Below are 18694 nucleotides of genomic sequence, written 5' to 3' on the forward strand. Positions count from 1 at the left end.
GTGAGATGAAAGTCCTGCCACACATTATAAGGCAAATAATAAATCAGTAACTTGTAAGCAAAAGTTATAACTAATTCTTAAAAAAGACTTCAAGCACAAAAGATCTATTCAGGTCTACAAATAATTTTACAAAGTAACGTAAATATCTGTTGGGAGGAGAATGCCATGGATTACAGAATGTTTATAGTAAAATTTTACAGTTATACTTTCTCTCGTGTTTTTCTTATGTTGTTGTTATTGTTCTTGTTGTTATTGTTTAGTCGCTAAGTTGTGTCTGACTCTTTTGCGACCCTATGGACTGAGGCCGCCAGGCTCTTCTATCCATAGGATTTCTCAGGCAAAAATACTAGAGTGAGTTGCCATTTCCTTCTCTGGGGGATCTTCCCAACATGATCGAACTCTCATCTCCTGCACTGCAGCTAGATTCTTTACTGCTGAGCCACAGGGGAAGCCCTGCTATTATTACTATTGCTAATTAAATGTTACTTTGTAAAATGCAGTATAGATAAACAGACCCCAGGGAACATTTACATTCAGTTTTGCCTTTTGTATACTTCCTATCCTATCCCATCACTTCATGACAAATAGATGGGGAAAAAGTGGAAACAGTGACAGACTTTATTTTCTCGGGCTCCACAATCACTGCAGATGGTGACTGCAGCCATGAAATAAAAAAGACGCTTGCTCTTTAGAAGGAAGAAATGACAAACCTAGGCTGTGTATTAAAAAGCATAGACATCCCTTTGCCAATAAAGGTCCATACAGTTAAAGCTATGGTTTTTCCAGTAGTCATGTACAGATGTGAGAGTGGACCATAAAGAAGGCTGAGTGCCAAAGAATTGATACTTTCGAACTGTGGTGCTGGAGAAAACTCTTGAGAGTCCCTTGGACTGCAAGGAAATCAAACCAGTCCATCCTAAAGGAAATCAACCCTGAATATTCATTGGAAGGACTGATGCTGAAGCTAAAGCTCCAATACTTTGGTGACCTAAGCCAACTCACTGGAAAAGACTCTGATGCTAGGAAAGAGAGAAGGTCAAAGGAGAAGTGGGCAGGAGGGGATGAGATGGGCAGAGAAAACAACAGTCTCAATGCACATGAATTTGAGCAAACTCCTCAGGAGATAGTGGAAGACAGAGGAGCCTGGCATGCTGCAGGCCATGGGGTCACAAAGAGTCAGACACAGCTTAGTGACTGAATAACAACAACAAATCCTGTCAGCAGCAGTGGTACAAACTCCATAGCTACACACAATGTTTCTAGTCAGTCTAAGTTTTTCTCGCATGAGAACCATGTGATGTTGTAGGAATATCTTGTGATTTTGTGACTGAAGCATATACTTCTGTATACTGTGAATAACTCATTACTTGTACCCTTAGAAACAAAATCATAAAACTTCACCTAAAAAAGAACCTTTGTTTCCTGGATTCTAATAACAGATAACACATGAGATAACCATTTCCAATTATCTTCCTCACATTCATAACAGTATTTAAGGCAGAATCCTGAAAAGGATAAAGCAAGACTCAAATGAAGTGGGCTGTATTCAATGACTAAATCTGCCTGGTGTTCATATCAAATGTTTCAAGAGCAGGAGGAGGACATGGTGATAGAGATGAAGATGAAAAATAAATTTAAAAGGCTAGGGCTTAAGCTTACTAGTTTAAGTTACTCAAGAAACATGGGTTTGATTTTCAGCTTACCATACAACATTTGACCTGCTTTTGGGTACTGAACATAACATTGAAAAGATCATTCATTGATTTAATGGCTTTGTAGCGAACACCTACTGGGAAGAATTATGCTAAGTGGTTCTTGAGGGTATTGTAAGTAGTATTGAGGGAGGGTACATGTTGGAGTGGGGTGGGAAAGGGTTGTCATGACAGACCCTACTCAGGGAAAAAAGGCCAAGAGACATAAAAATGACTGACATGAGATAAGCTGTAATGAGTATGATAAAAGATGTCCATATGTAATGTTAGAGCAGCTCAGAGATGACACTCACAATTCAGAATGTGGTATACACAATGAAGCAGGATCCACCACAGATGTGACTGAGATGTTTCACACCAAGTCATCCAGAGGACAAGCACCATTTAGAAAAGGTTGAAAGAAGAGGAAGCAGCAGAAGAAAATGTTCAATTTCAGACACACTTAGTTTGAAATGTAAGCATAGGTATCGAGCAGGTAAATGAGGACGGGAATGAGGTCTGTCTGGAGACAGAAGACTCAGGATATGAAGGTATATACTGGGTACTCTGACAGAAGTGAAAAGTGAAAGTCACTCAGTCATGCCCTACTCTCTGCAACTCCATAGTCTTTAGCCCACCCGGCTCCTCAGTCCATGGAATTCTCTAGGCAAGAATACTGGAGTGGGTTGCCATTCCCTTCTCCAGGGGATTGTCCTAACCCAGGGATTGAACCCAGGTTTCCTGCATTGCCGACTGATTCTTTACCATCTGAGCCAGCAGGGAAGGAACATTAAATCAGACAGGGCATCAGGGAAAGCTCTGGATAGATGACGGTGTGGAGTGTAATTTCAGGAATGAAGATTAGTTCTGCAAAGATGTGCAGTCACAGGGAGGAATGGTGGTAGAAAAAGCAGTGAACGCGGGAAGCACAAACATGTATGACGTGACTACAGCAAAGGATGCGTGTGTTCAAAGATGACAGGATATTAGTGACAGAATGAAAAACTGGTTGAAATTTCAGGGTAGCGTGTAGCCATGTGTGGTTTCACAGCGGGGTGGAATGGAACGTTACCAGGGTTGAGAAAGGCTCTTTAATGCTTGATGAACCATTTAAAGAGCTGCTTGTGGTATTACCAAAAATGATGCCAGGATTAAGCATATTAAGATTCAAGAAAACATCTTTTCCTAAAGCATAACTGTGCAGTAAATATTTGTCAATGAACTCCTATCAAAGTTCTCACTGACCATGCAAGGAGGGACCAGGCAGGAGGTCATCATACTTAAGAAGGCAGTGGAGCCTGGGTGGGATAAGCCTCACAGGAAGCAGTTTCATGAGACGGTGGAGGAATAACTGCTGTGCTGGGATGGAGAGCAAGAGGACATGCTCCCCCTCTAGGTGGGCCTTGGTAACAAGAAATCAGAAGTCCAGCTGCTTCTACAGCAAAGGTGGTACAGTGTGGCCTGTGTGATCTGGACTGTTGCCTTTTTACTTCTTTCATAAATAAAGTTTCTTTGAAACACAGCCACACTCATCAGCTCATGTGTTGGCTACAGCTGTTTTTGTGCTCCAATGGTATGTTAGGTCGTTACAACTGAGACCCCATGGACCACAAGTCAAAATGTGTACTATCCAGCCCTTCAGCAAAAAAGTGTGCTACTCCTCTGCTCTGTCGCCAGGGGGAGCAGGGAGCTGGGGACTGCGGGCTGGGGGACTCTGCTCTCCACAAGGGGAGATTTCAAAGGACACAGTGGAAAGAGCGTGCCGGGAAGATGTGAGCATGAGGAGAGAGTAAGTCAGGGAGAGACGAAAGGTCAGAGGTGAGGTCACTTAGAGAGTGAGACTGGATGGGGAAAGACCAGTTGGGGGCTTCTGGGAGTAAAAGTTCAGAATATTCATGCAAGATAGGGAATACATCTCATAACTGGTTAACGCCCCCTGGTAGCTCAGTTGGTAAAGAATCTGCCTGCAATGCAGGAGACCTCGGTTTGATTCCTGGGCTGGGAAGATCCCCTGGAGAAGGGACAGGCTATCTGCTCCAGTATTCTGGCCTGGAGAATTCCATGGACTGTATAGTCCATGGGATCACAAAGAGTCTGATACAGCTGAGTGACTTTCACTTTCACTTTCTTCCACTTAATGAGATGTCTAACCAGATTCATCCAGTGGCCAGAATTTGTAGAAGGAATAACTACTAATAGTTTGAAAGTGAAAGTGTTAGTTGCTCCCTCATGTCTGACTCTTTGTGACCCCATAGACTACAGCCCCTAACCATGGAACTCTCCAGGCAAGAATACTGGAGTGGGTTGACATTCCCTTCTCCAGGGGATCTACCTGACTCAGGGATCAAAGCCAGGTCTCATGCATTGCAGGCAGATTCTTTACTATTCGAGCCACTGGGAAAGCCCCGAGAATACTGGAGTGGGTAGCCATTAGTTTCTCACATTTTCCAGAAATATTTATAATAATAAAGTAAAAAAGTACATGGCAGTTTAAAACAAGGGCTGAAGATTGGGGTTGGGGGCAGCTAGAAGGACATGAAAACTAGGACATACAGAGGCCTGGTTCAAAAACTAACTCATGGTATGAACTATAAATGTTAAAATTTTCAGGATAATCTCAAAATAGCTGCGCAACTCACAAAAAATAAATACAACCATATAAAAAATTAAATTATGCTATCAATTGTTTAGTTTTAATTATGAGTCGATTTCATTAAGAAATTACAACCAGTTGATAGTTTTTTAATCATCAGAAAGACATGTTAATTTATTTGCTAAAGGTTTATTTTAAAAGAGGTTTTCAAGTGCATGTTTTTAAAACTGTTACTATATACTTACCTGCTTTATTACTAAGCTTGTATAAGAAAGTTTGGCGAGGGTCTGAATGATCACGACACGTCAATTGTAAAAGAGAACCTGATTTTTTCCATTTCTGCATAAACCACAGACCTAGAAAATTATTAATGGTATGAGACATGTGAGAGTTATAAACTGGAAAATACAGTACCATATGACAAGGTTATTAATTTTAATATACATATTTTACTTTAAAATGATACGGCTTGAATTAGCATTTTGTTGGTTAATAAAAAATGCATTTGCAAAATATTTCCATTTTCTGATAATAAATATAAACACACACACACTGGGGTTAACGATGGATTAACAGATGGTTGACAGAAGGCTTCCTATTTCTATCTGATTCTGTAATTAAACAGGTAATGGTCTATCAAGAACAAATTTGGCGATATTACACCTTTAGATATACTTCTTCATTTTAAGATGAAGTGAAGGGGGATATAACTTCAAACACAGTAGTAGCTCCACATGCCTGAGCATCGAGGCTTTAGAGCAATCAAAGCTCACTTCCGGGATGAGCCATTAGTTGATGTTTTCTAGTAACACTGAATATAATTAAAATTTCATATTTAATCGTATGTCTTTATATTATCAGTTACCTGCATTTATTTTAAGATACTTATCTATTTATTTATTTTTGGCTGTGCCGGGTCTTTGCTGCTGTGCCTGGGGCTCTCTCGTGGCTAGTGGGGGGGTACTTTTCGTTGAGGCATGCAGGCGCTACAGCATGGGCTCAGTAGCTGTGGCAGATGGGTTTAGCCGCTCTGTGGCATGTGGCAGCTTCCTGGACCAGGGATCAAACTGGTGTGCCCTGCATTGGCAGGCAGATTCTTAACCATCAGACCACCATGGAAGTCCAGTTTTCTGTATTTAAGTGCACCTTCCGCTTAACTGAAACCTCAATCACTCTGGAGCTGGTTTTCAAGACTGTAGATTTACAGTCATAAAGTCATTTCTACTTTTGTTGATTCTAACATTACTGAGGTGAATGAGGAAAAGACGAAAAAAACTTTTAATTGATTAAAGCTGCTAACTGCAATCCTATCTGGGGAAAAGTTTAGTAAAGGAAGAAATTGAAAAGAAACCAATTCAAGGTACTGCGTCCTATTCATACTGGGTTCTATTTTGTATTATTTATACATTTCAACTTTCTTTTGCCCTCTTCTTGAAACTGTAAAAATCTAGAACAAGCCAGATTTTGAAAACCACCCTTCAAAATGAGATTCAAATGAAAATGTTGTGGTTTATTTGTCAATGAAAGAAGTAGAGGAGAAAATGGAAGTAAGAGTCTCAAGGCTTGATGAAAAAAGTTAGGTTGAAACCTAGTTTATTCTTTCAATGAAAATCAATTGACTATACTAGAAAAGCCATTTTAAAATTCTAAGGGGAAGAAAAAAGCCAAATAAGGGCAAATAAAGTATAAGATCTTTCTTAGTGAGAATATTTATTCTAATAAAAATTGAGGTCTTAATTTTAATTTCTTTGAAAAGTTTACAATTTATTTTCTCTAATATCCTTTTATTGTTATCAAATCAAAATCAGAGTTAACATTCTATATAAAATATTTTGGAACTTTATAATATGTTAATTATAGCCATTTATTTGTTATCTGCTCAACTAATAGAATAACAGAATAGCATGTTTATAACACTAATATTTACTGAAAGACACACTTAATGAAAAAAAGAGAAAAAAATGCTCTTGTGGCTTGACAAATAACTCAACAGAATATCATTTTCTGAAATGAGTTTATCAGCTTATTTCTTATGCATGACAAAACAGAAAAATAGCTACATCTTTTGTTTCATGAAATTCCAAGTATGTGACAAACTGGCTCTAAGATAAACATTGGAAAATATTAAATTTGGATTTAAATCTCCCCAGGCCATATTTTTTATACTTCATATCTTACCTGTATTAACAAGAGCGCTGCTATTGTAGAGTGTACCAAGGTGAGGTCCAGAAAGTGAAAGAAAGGTATGAAGCCTGTTGAGGTAATATTTAAACCGTGGTCTTGTAAGCACTGAACGGATTATTAAATTGCCCAACGAATGTCCAATAAAGCTATAAGAGAAAAAAAATGACATTTCTCCCATAGCATTAGTTTCAAAACAAAAGTCAAAGCTGCTATCACTATACAGAGATTTGAAATACTAAGAATATAAAATTTTCTAATATGTTTTAAAACTGTTTATATGTTTATATGATTTTATTCTATATGTTTTTTATATATTTTATTTTATACATTTATATGTTTATATGATTTGATACTCTGAAATGATGTAACTTACATTTTGAAGGAAATGTGAGAAAATAGCAAAAAATTCCTATGATTATATAATTTATATATTTAATCTACAGAAAAAAGATATCACTTACCAGAAAATTTTTGCTCCTAGTTTGTAACTGCTTAGAAATACATTTAAAAAGTAATAACACACTGACTACATGATAAATTTTCCTTTTTAGGTACACACAGCAATTATTTACTTGTTAAGTCATGATTTAAAACAAAATAATGAAATTGTATCAGTGAGGATGATTTAGGAGACATTACATCCCCATTTCTCTTATTTTTGGTCCACACTCCACAGTGGGGGAGCTCTTTGACTGAACACATTTCAACACACATGAAATATACATGCATTTTCGTACTTGAAGTGTAAGATTATACCAAAATAATAACTAATACAGAGGATTTCATCTTTACGAAGGAATAGTTTAAATCTAAAGAGCCTAAAAAAAACAAAAAAAACAAAACAGAGCCTTTTCTGCTTCCCATTATTTTAGAATAGACAGTACATGCATCCCTGGGGACAATGAACAGAGAAAGAAGAGAGCCTGAGAGCTGTCTCAGCAACGGCTTACAGACAACGACCAGGGAGGAGCTGACAAATTTCCTGAAGCTGGGAAGGCAAGTCTGATATCAAACAGTTCTCAATGAGCTAGATCAAGCCTCTGGATTTTATGGCTCACTACAATTGACAATCTAATCTAAAAGAGCCATACTCTTGTAGATGAATGAAAAAACGAAAACAATAGACTTACTTTCTCATCATAAAATAACAAATTAATAAAAGGAATACAAGATGACTACAGAAAATTTAGCAAACAAATGAAAATTCATAAATGACAAAAATAATTAGAAAACAATCTCTTCTCCCCCCCGACAACATACTCACATCTCTCACCGTATTCTAACAGAAATTTGTTTTTAAAAAATGACTTCAGATAAAAACCTGCTTCTCTCTGCTCTTCGTCCCTATTCTATACTAACTGGAAATGGACTTTACAAAGGCCTATAGTATAAAGAGCTAGCCTCCTCCTCTGACCTACCTGGGATATAACAACTATCAGCTTATTCTACTCTTTTTTTGAGGCAAGAAGATTATTTTTAATTTTTTCTTTATATCTTACTGGACTAGAAGAAACAATTACTTTTCTCTCTCCCATGTCTACTCACAACATGTGATTAAAGAATGAGACATATTGGGTTCATCATCGTCTCCTGCTTGGGTATACTATACTACAGTATACTACACAGTATACTATACTATACCCATGAGTACACTCTCTAAATATAGTCATGACACTGAAAATATTCTTACAGTTTCATTTCCTTACATATATCTCCCTACAACTTTTCTTTTTGGGAACAGTTTTATTGAGATATAATTCATATACCATATAATTCACCCACTAAAAGTGTATAATTCAATGGTTTTGATTGTATTTACAGAGTTGTGCAGCATCACTATAAAAAATTTTAGAACATTCCACCACCTTTAAAAGAAATCCTACATTCTTTACTTAACATCAGCCTCCATCTCCTCCTCCCTCAGTCCTAAGTAATCATTGATCTACTTCTCTCTATATAATTTTGCCAATTCTCGACAATTCACATAAACAGAATTATACAATATGTAGTATTTCTCTAAAATCTTTTAATTTTTTCTCTCTATATTAATTTGAATCGCTGTCTACTATATTTTAGAACAGGACAAAAAATTTCCAGACATTCTGTGTAATTTTTCTATAATTCATAGAGACATAAAAATAATTACATAAATTAGAAAAGTTACCTTATCTTTGAGACTGTTAGACTATATATCTGAATATATTGTATTATCTCATCCAGAAGGCGATCAGTCATGCTATCAAAATCAGCAAAAGTATCATTCTAAACAAAAGCAAAACACACACATGATATACACAAGAAAAACTGAATATAAATATTACCTTTAATTTGGGTACTGAAAATATGGTTAAAGACCAGTTTTTTTTAGAGAAGTTAGTGATTGTAATATTCATTACACTAAAATGAACAAGCAGTGAATTTCCAGAAAAAAAGGCTCAGTGTTCTCATTAATACTTTGTTTAGATTAACTGTTTAGCCCACTACCAGAACTGAACATAAGGTTATTTAAAATTGTTTAATTTTTAATGAAATATTTGCACAGAAATGTGAAATATTAGAAATTTTGCACATGTAAAGAGTTCATAAATTGAGTTATAAATCATTTCAAATTCCTTAGGATAGGCATGAATGTTAAATTTCACAGAAATCAGAAAAATTATTTCTACTACTACAGACATTTTGTAGTAAGCACTATTTAGGTAGAAACTGGTAGAAGCATGTGTGCTTTCACTGAAAACACAGATATACTGTACCTGATTTCTTTCAGACATAAGAAAATCAATTCTTTCCCCAGGCAGCCCAAGTTCAATGTAAGTTTTTACTAATCGGAGATCTGCACTGTTACCTAGAAAATGAAGAAAATGAAAATTCTGTCTAAAGGACAAGATAAAGCAAAAGATGCAGCACGCATCCTCACAAGTTGTTAACCGTCTTGAGGATAAGTGGAGGGCCTAAGTCAGCTGTGAAGAGACAAGACCCTGTGTACCAGAACCCACAGTGTTCATGTCACAGTTGATCGCCATCAGCAGACAATGTCCGCCAACAGCCTGTGTCTCCAGAGGTCTGGCTGCACGATGCTTTCAACCCCCCACGCCCAACCCGGCTCCCCCTGTGTCTGTCTCATGGTCAGCACATGCTCTGCTGACCACTGGCAATGGCGGCTGTGAGCGACCAACTGACCAACTCGTCACCATCACTCTCGCATGAGCATTTAACCAAACGAGTGCATTTTCGATTTAGTCTATTGAGTTTTTCTTTGGCAGTACTAGGTCAGACAAATAGAAATAAAAATCTATGTAAATAATCTAAAGTAGTTTAATTACTAACTTAAAAGATGTATATATAAATATATTTATAACAGCTATCATACATAAATATAATTAGTATATACATATATAATACATAAACATAAATAATTAGTACCTTTAAAATTAGTCTAGTGGCTTTTCAGTTAGTTCTTTTGGCTTACTTAGGAATATATACATATCATTATCAATTGCTGCATTTTTACTTTATCCCTTCTTTTAGCTATGTCATGAACAGACAGAATTAACTGTTTTATTCCTGATTTTTAAAAGAAATGCCTCTAGCATCTCACTACTAGGTATGGGTTTTCCATGAGCTGTAAGTATATATGCTTAATTACATTAATGAATTAGACTAGTGCTATTTAAGGCTGAAAGTTTGATGCTTACTTGTCATAACTGGAAATGAATACTGAATTTTACATTACTTGATTTACTAATATATTTTATTAATAAATTTCTTTATATTTACCTATCTTTGCATTCTGGGAATTAAATTCTATTTACTGTAGCTACTTTAATATATTGATTCATTTGCTGGAGGGTTTTGGGAGACATTTAATCAATTAACTAATTCATTTTTCTACAATGTTACTAGAGTCTTATTAAGTATATTTATAAGATTGCTCCACTCTTTTTTTGGAGTGTGGGTGTTACATCTTTTTCAGATTTAATAACAAGGTTAGGTTAACTTCAAGGAATAAAATAGGCTCCATTCCATCTTTTTTTCCTATTATTCTGGACCAATTGCTTTAACATGGGATAGTGTTTCTTGGAAATTTCTTGGAAATTTCAAAGAGGACTTTATCAGAGATTCTATTAAGCCAAGAAACTTTTCTTGGAGGATAATTCTTTGAATATTTTATTAGGTAAAGGAAAGAGGTTAGTATTTGAGGTATTTTATTTCTTGAGTTGCAGTTTTGTTTTAAATTAAAAATCTCCAATTTAATGAGAATTTACTAGTTTAGACCTGTGGTGGCTCAGATGGTAAAGAGTCTGCCTGCAGTACGGGAGACCGGAGTTGGATCCCTATGTTGGGAAGATCCTCTGGAGAAGGAAATGGCAACACACTCCAGTATTCTTGCCTGGAGAATCCCATGGACAGAGGAGCCTGACAGGAGTCTGTGGAGTCGCAAAGAATCAGACACGACTGGGAGACTTCACTTTAGCATTTTTATAATCCATAAAATCTTTTGTTACTTGTTATTACAGAATCATATTATAACACAGTAATACTCTGCTAGCCTAGAGATATCTGGTATCTTCTAACGCAGTTCCTAACCAAGAAAAATAGGCTGCTGAGTAACCAAAATAGCTGTCATAAAATTAGAGCAAGTAAAACCAGGTATTAAGAATTTAAATTATACCCTAATTAATCAGTCAATCTTTTATTCTTAGGTATTGATTTTTCTTATCCATAAAATTTAAAGCACCAAGCTAGACAGGAGCAGAAAGACAACCAAAGGGAGACAAAACAATTGCTATGACTGACAGTTGATGAAAATAACAATAAGAGAGCAGACAGAAAAACCCCAAGTTAATATAAGCAAAATGTCGGCATGTGGATATCAATTTCATGGAAAATCTGCTTTAAAAAAAATCTAATATTATACTCATCAAAATAAGACATAATTTAAGATAATTAATATCAGCAATTTAGAACTCTTTTTTCAGGTCAAGGATTAAATAAAACTAAACGAGATCTACTAGGAAAAGAAAATATTGAGTTGGTACAGGTTATATCCACAGATGTTACACACCGTCTAGGCCATGCACACAGACAATGAGATGGACTCCATCTTCACAATGGTCCTCCTCCTCCTCCTCCACGCAAAAATAAGGGACTGAGGATGCCAGCAGAGGAACATCGCTGTACATGAACCCGGGGAGTTTAAGTTGCTTCAATTCATCTTTTGCCTGAAGGAAGCTAAAGCAAAATGTTATAAAAGATATTCTTTACTAAGTATTACATTCAGTTTTTAAAACCAAAAAGATAATCTGCTGAATTTAGAGAACTACAGAAAAGGAAGCCCAGAAATATTTGATCATAAAATACTGAATATGTGGGATCACCTAAATGATTCAGAAGTTAGACAGTGATTTTCTTTACTAGGGCTCCCCTGGTGGCTCAGCTGGTAAGGACTCTGCCTGCAGCGCAGGAGACCTGGGTTCAGTCCCTGTTTTTTAGTACATGCTCTGATCAAATACAGTGAGTAATTACACCCTAACATCACTTACTCTTTTAAACTTGAAATCCACTAGAAAGTATTAGGAATGCAGTTATGCTTTTTACAGAACTTTATATTGTATGCACAGAAAAGCTGGGAGAAGTACCACAAAGAGTAACAGTCTGATGCTGATCCTGTGACCAAATCTTACCCTCCTCGCTCCTTTTTGTGCTGTATGTGCTTAGTCACTCAGTCGTGTCCGACTCTTTGCAACCCCATGGACTGTAGCCTGCCAGACTCCTCTGTCCATGGGGACTCTCCAGGCAAGAACACTGGAGTGGGTTGCCATGCTCTCCTCCAGGGGAACTTCCCAACCCAGGTTTTGACCAGGGTCTCCTGCATTGCAGGCAGATTCTTTATCAGCTGAGCTACTTGGGAAGTCCCTTGCTCCTTTTTAATCTTGCATAAATGGAAAAGAAGGCACTATTCTACACAGTGTACTGGTGAGAACGGCAGGTATCATATTTAGTAGATTAAGTTAATTGTATTTTTCTCTAAAAATATCAGTAAGAAGGAATAGAACTAAGGGGGGATGTGATTAAATAAAATTGGCATAGACATATCTATTCAACTTGGGGATTTAGAACATGAAAAATTATGAACTATTTTAATATTATATCATTTGGGCTGATGAAAGTAAAACTCAAAGAAGCTGCTGAACACTAAACTGAGGGGGACATACTGGGTGAATACTGCTTTCATGTTTGACTCAGGAAGAGACTGAGGTGCCAGGAGGTGAAACAACCTCCAACTTCTTAGCACATCTGTCACTGTTTAGTCACTCTGTGTCCAACTCTTTGCAACCCCATGGACTATAGCCTGCCAGGTTCCTCTGTCCATGACCATTTCTCAGGGAAGAATACTGGAGTGGTTTGCCATTTCCTTCTCCAGGGGATATTCCAGACCCAAGGATTGAACCTGTGTCTCCTGCATTGGTAGGTGGATTCTTCACCGCTGAGCTACCAGGGAAGCCCCCTCCTAGCACATTATAATTCTTCTCACCTGGTTCAAAATTGGGAATGGAGTATGTCAAGGCTATATATTGTCACCCTGCTTATTTAACTTCTATGCAGAATATAACATGTGAAAGCTTGGGCTGGATGAAGCACAAGCTGGAATCAAGATTGCTGGGAGAAATATCAATATCCTCAGATATGCAGATGACATCACCCTTATGGCAGAAAGTGAAGAGGAACTAAAAAGCCTCTTGATGAACATGAAAGAAGAGAGTGAGAAAGCTGGCTTAAAACTCAACATTAAAAAAACTAAGATCATGGCATCCAGTCCCATCACTTCAAGGCAAACAGATGGGGAAACAATGAAAACAGTGACAAGACTTTATTTTATTGGGCTCCAAAATCACTGCAGATGGTGACTGCAGCCATGAAATTAAAAGATGCTTGCTCTTTGGAAGAAAAACTATGACAAATCTAGACAGCAATATTAAGAAGGAAAGATATCACTTTGCTGACAAAGGTCTGTAAAGTCATATGTGGCTGTGAGAACTGGACCATAAAGAAGGCTGAGCACTGAAGAATTGATGCTTTCCAACTGCAGTGTTGGAGAAGATTCTTGAGAGTCCCTTGCAAGAGGTCGAATCAATCAATCCTAAAGGACATCAACCCTGAATATTCCTTGGAGGACTAATGCTGAAGCTGAAGCTCCAATACTGAGGCCACCTGATGCAAAGAGCCAACTCACTGGAAAATAACCTGAAGCTGGGAAAGATTGAAGGCAAGAGAAGGGGATGACAGAGGATGAGATGGTTGGATGGCATCACCAACTCAATGGACATGAGTTTGAGCAAACTCTGGAAGATCACGAAGGACAGGGAAACCTGGTGTGGTGTAGTTTGTGGGGTCACAAAGAGTTGGACACGGCCGAGTGACTGAATAACAATAAATTCTCATCTCAGTGGGTTCACTAGCTGTAGGCACCATGGATCTCACTTATGTGCACACATCAGAATAATATGGGAACTTAAAAACCTACAGTAGCCAAACCTAGACATTTACACTAGGGATTATAATTCTATCTGGAGTAAGGTAGTAGAAAACAGTGCCATAGTAGTAAATCTATGTCATCTTCAAATTTTTCTGGATTTTTTTTTTTTTTTAACTGGACCATTGTATCTCAATTCTGGAACCACTGACTTAGCTGAGGCAATCTGAGTCTGGTAGGCTGAGGAAGTTTCTAGTAATTATCTAATATTGTCCTTAATTGCTAGATGTCCTTATAAAACCTAACTTCTGTCTGGGAGTAAATGGGGGAGAAATGAGGTATTGATGGTTAAAAAGGGTTTTAAGCTCAACTATTTCACACTTTTACCACACAACTACCAATGAAAAAGTAGTATCAGGGATGTACAACCTATAGAACAGGACAATCATACAGGAATCTACAGCTCTGTCTCAAGGAGCATACTGAGTTCACTTCTCCATTTTGGACAGCTAATCAAAGAAATACTTTCTGTATTACAGAAGTCAGAGAACGTGAAATATGCATGTTTCCAGAGAAAGATATATACATGTTCTCTCTCTGGCAGCACTTGCCGTCACACTCCACTACTTACGCTTGTATCTGAGGCTTTGGCGAGTTTTCGTACCAGGACAGCGATGAGGTGCAGCTGTGGGAGGCGCTGCTTGGCTGCTTGGTAATAGCATCACACTTACTCTTGGAAGAGTACTTAACGCCACAAGGGGACTCTCGTGGTGCAGACGGGAAGGACAGACAGCCAGAAGTACAGACAGTAGGCACGGTTATACCATCCCTCAGATAGTCGCTGGCCAGTCTTCCAGACTTGGCAAGTCTTTCTTCTCCTAGGTCAGCTCTGTCTGCACAGTGAGCATCTCCTGCAGCCTCCAGAGCGGAGTAATCTGCCTCCTCATAATACCCATTTTGAACCATTTGTTGATCCTGCTCTTCCTCTTCCTCATCTTTACCCTGCTCCTGCTGAGGACTACTCATTTCTTTTCCAGAAGTTTCTTTCTGAGGGCTAACTGAATGGCTGTAGCTAATAGCGCATGTGTCGGAAACATCCGTACTGCTTTGACAGCCAAAATAATTTTCCACAAGCCCTTGCTTTACCATATCAGGACTGGCTGAAAAAGCGTCACCTGTATCCAGGTAAGTTTCATCTTTAACTGCAGGGGCTTCTGAACACATTTGTTTGGGATTTAATGCATTGCTATATTTTCTTTTCACAGTTCTATCTTCACTGCTATCTGCCCTGGTGGAAACGGAACCTGAAATGACACAAGGGGTGCCTGGACAAGCCAGTTCTGAACTTAATGGAACTGTGGTTCCTACAGAGTCACTGGATTTATCAGGACTCTGGGAGTCTTTATACACAGTGTCCAAGTTAGGTTTGGAGCTGCAACTACTTTTCACATCACTGGAAGTATCTTCATCTGAAAAAACAAATTGTAAAGGGTCTTTAGTGCTTGAATTTAAGGAATGTATTTCTATAGTTTCGTTGTCCGAATGCCCTGAAAATACGACACTCTGCTGCTGCAGAATAATACTTGACTTTTTCCTATCATCACATTTTGGCACATCAGTTGTTCCTAGATTTAACACAGTTTTGCTATCACTTAGGTGGCATTCAGATACAGCAGATTTCTTAGGATTTTCATCAGGTGACAGCTCATCATCAGAAGGCAGAGAATTTATGGATGTTAAGGACGACTGGATCTCACTGAAAGCACTTGTACTCTCAGTACAGTGACTGCCTAGTGAAAACTTTACATTACAGTCAGGCTTCATCAAAAGCTGAGGAAATAACCTTTCATTGATGTAAAGACCTTGCCCTTGTACAGTTTCAAAGACTATGTCAGGGTTTGGATGCGCTGCAACAGAGCTTGGTTCACTTTCCACACCTGAGTCTGAGAACCGAGATGAGGCACACGTGGCACTAATGTCTGGTAACTTAATGGAGTCTCCACTCACTACAAGGTGGTATTCTCTTGTAGAAGCAGGTTGATTATTTCTTAACTTAGCTAACGATTCTCCGACAGAATGACACTTTGCTTCCTGCAAAGCTTCCTTTTCAAGTGTTATTTCCGTAGGTTTAGATTTACCGTTAGAATCTAAGGACTCAAAGTTGGGCAGTTGTAAATTATCCACAAATATTTCATCTTGTTGAAGCTCTGTCCAAGGTCCTATTTTAACAGTTACTTTCTCTCCACTGAAACAGTCTTTATTACAGGGCTTAACTTCAATTGTCCTAACTCCTGAAGTGGGGGCAGACTGATGATCATGACAATCGTCTGATGAGCTTCTGGATGCCACACTGTGTTCCACTTGTGCAATTTCACTATCATCCTGGGAGATACCAAGTTTACCTGAAATGGACAAATTTGCACAAAGATTTAGGCTGCCAGAGTTCAAAGGATCAAACAGGTCTGGTTGCATACTTTCAATATCTGGAGACTTTTGTTCAGTTCTCTCTGTATTAGCTGGCAAATAGCTAGCTTCCTTTTGACTTGTCTGTCTGATGTAGGTCTTTGGATCAAAATTATATCCATATATTGTGGGGTCCAGACCTTCCTTCTGACTATGTGAAGGGTTGCCTTCAAAGCTTTTAAAGAGATCATTTGATGCTGTACTTTTCAAGCATTTGTAGCCTACCAAAACCACCAAATCCTTAGAGTTCTGTTTTATTAATTTTTTTGTGTTTTCAGGTTTCATTGTTTTCATGAGCTTAGTAACCTTAACCTTGGATTTATTTGATTCTTCATTCTTTCCTTTTAGAGATTTTGTTAGCTGCTTTTCACCTTCTGTAGACCAAAAACTGGAGGTCCCAGCAGGTCTGACTTTCAACTCTGGGCTGGAAAGTCCAGCTAGAGCACTTTCTTCAGTCTCACATTTATCCATTCTACTGGACTCTGATCTCTGAAGACTCTGAATTCCCATCCAGGGTGCATCTAAGTCTTTTATCCAAAGAAAAAGAAATTCAGATTTAAGACAAGGTGTAAGACTCATATGATTAAAACTACTTTTCCTGACTATAACTTTCTAATATCCTCAAAAATAAATAAAACTAGAGGGGGAAAACAGTCCCACATTAAGGAATGGCTTTATGTATAGTAGGTAGAATATACTGCCAATGATACATAGCTTACATATTTTAGTTAGATTACACTTACCTTCAGTAACTGAATCTAAATACCTATCTTCAAAGATAATAGGTAATGAATTGAGATCTCCATCTAATTCACTACATTCGATAGGCAGGGGTGGGAGAGAGCTGCAGAAGGAAGTGTTTTTGATAGCGGTGCACATCTGGAGATGACTCTGCGCACTGAAAAACATGTCTCACATCAGACTGCAACCGAGATAATCACACCAATTCCACCACATAGTCCCCCAGGCACTGGCCCCTCATCAGTCATGGGCTCCCCACCACTCAAGGCACAAGCTCCTGACAAAGGAGCTCCTGGCTCAGAGAGAAAACCTGCTACAATGAAAATTATTGACTTACAAAATTATGGTTTATTGACAAATGTTACTTCAAAGTGATTTATCTGTACTTAATATATGAACTTCCTAATTAGCTGAGAATAGCATAGAAGAGAAAGACCAAAAGCTCAAATGCCTACTAATGATTTGATGATAATGTTGAAAAAAAGTGTTCCGTTCCTACTGCTTACTTAACACATACTGACAAACACAACAGCTATTTTAAAAAAGGTATATAATTTTCTAATATAAAAGTTAAAAAAAACTTTTTCTTATGAAAAATTTCCTAAACAAATCAAAGTACACCGAAAAGCACAATAATCCCATCAACGTCAACAATGAGCATTTTCCCTCTTGCTTTGTCTGGACCTCCACTCACACACCCTATGATTATTCACAGTTCTCTTTTGAGCCACAGTTCACAGGCACTGAAACAAATATACCTTAGCTGTATGGTTCTGACAAGTGGACACACAGTCAGAACATTTCCACCTGTCTAGAGAGCATTCTAATGTCATCCCAGGCAAACTCTCAGCCCAAGTCAACACCAAGACAACCACTGTCCTGACTTTAACTTCACCTTAGTTTTATGTGTTCCAGAGCTTCATATGAACAGAATCATATATAATTTATTCTTTTATGTCTCACTTCTTTTCACTCAGCATAATGTCCTCAAAATATTCTTTAAAGCCAAAGAAAACCAGATCTAAAAATACTCAGTAGGGAAAAAGGAAGGCATCTACTCTGGATATTTGAATTACAGATCTTTTATATAACGGCAAGAAGTGCCAGTCAGACTACTTATGAGAACCTGCAATGCATACTTGTAAAGGTAAGAGACTCTGACCTGTGAAAATAAAGATACAAGATGAACAGATGGAAGGCTGGCACCAGGGCCAGTGGGACTCCCAGGGGTGGGTAGATCTCATGTGTGGGATGGGGTTAACAGTGTGCTCCTTTACGGAAAGCAGGGGTCTTCCATGAAGCAGTTCACAAGATTAAACACATTTGATTAAACAGATTTCTGAACTTCAAATTCTCATTTCTTTTGCTGTAAATATTGTATATTCTGCCATGATAAATTCTGAGATGATATCTTATATTAAAGGAAACAAAATCATTTAAACTGGATTTGTGCTACTCACTGAAGTTCCTGGTATGCAATGGCAGCTTCTCTTGGATGTTCAAAACAAAAGAATGCCTCAGAAAACCTGCGCACCTGAAAAATTCCAA

At 37.9% G+C, this 18694-nt stretch overlaps 1 protein-coding gene across 6 annotated transcripts in view; it reads right to left on the reverse strand.

The window, feature by feature from the left end:
• The window catches only part of FAM135A (family with sequence similarity 135 member A), a 75108-nt gene that overhangs the window by 12888 nt on the left and 43526 nt on the right, over positions 1-18694 (reverse strand). For 4 of the 6 annotated variants that reach the window (XM_043439206.1, XM_043439207.1, XM_043439205.1 and 1 more), the window contains 8 exons: positions 18607-18680; positions 17149-17303; positions 14574-16932; positions 11534-11700; positions 9222-9313; positions 8633-8730; positions 6463-6614; positions 4530-4640 (listed from right to left, as the gene is read on the reverse strand). In XM_043439206.1, the coding sequence (XP_043295141.1) occupies positions 4530-4640; positions 6463-6614; positions 8633-8730; positions 9222-9313; positions 11534-11700; positions 14574-16932; positions 17149-17303; positions 18607-18680 (3208 nt within the window). The remainder of the gene's footprint in view (positions 1-4529; positions 4641-6462; positions 6615-8632; positions 8731-9221; positions 9314-11533; positions 11701-14573; positions 16933-17148; positions 17304-18606; positions 18681-18694) is intronic. The other 2 variants (XM_043439210.1, XM_043439209.1) reach the window with 1 other exon arrangement.

This window comes from Cervus canadensis, chromosome 20 (assembly GCF_019320065.1).
Source record: "Cervus canadensis isolate Bull #8, Minnesota chromosome 20, ASM1932006v1, whole genome shotgun sequence".
Classification (NCBI taxonomy): Eukaryota; Metazoa; Chordata; class Mammalia; order Artiodactyla; family Cervidae; genus Cervus; species Cervus canadensis.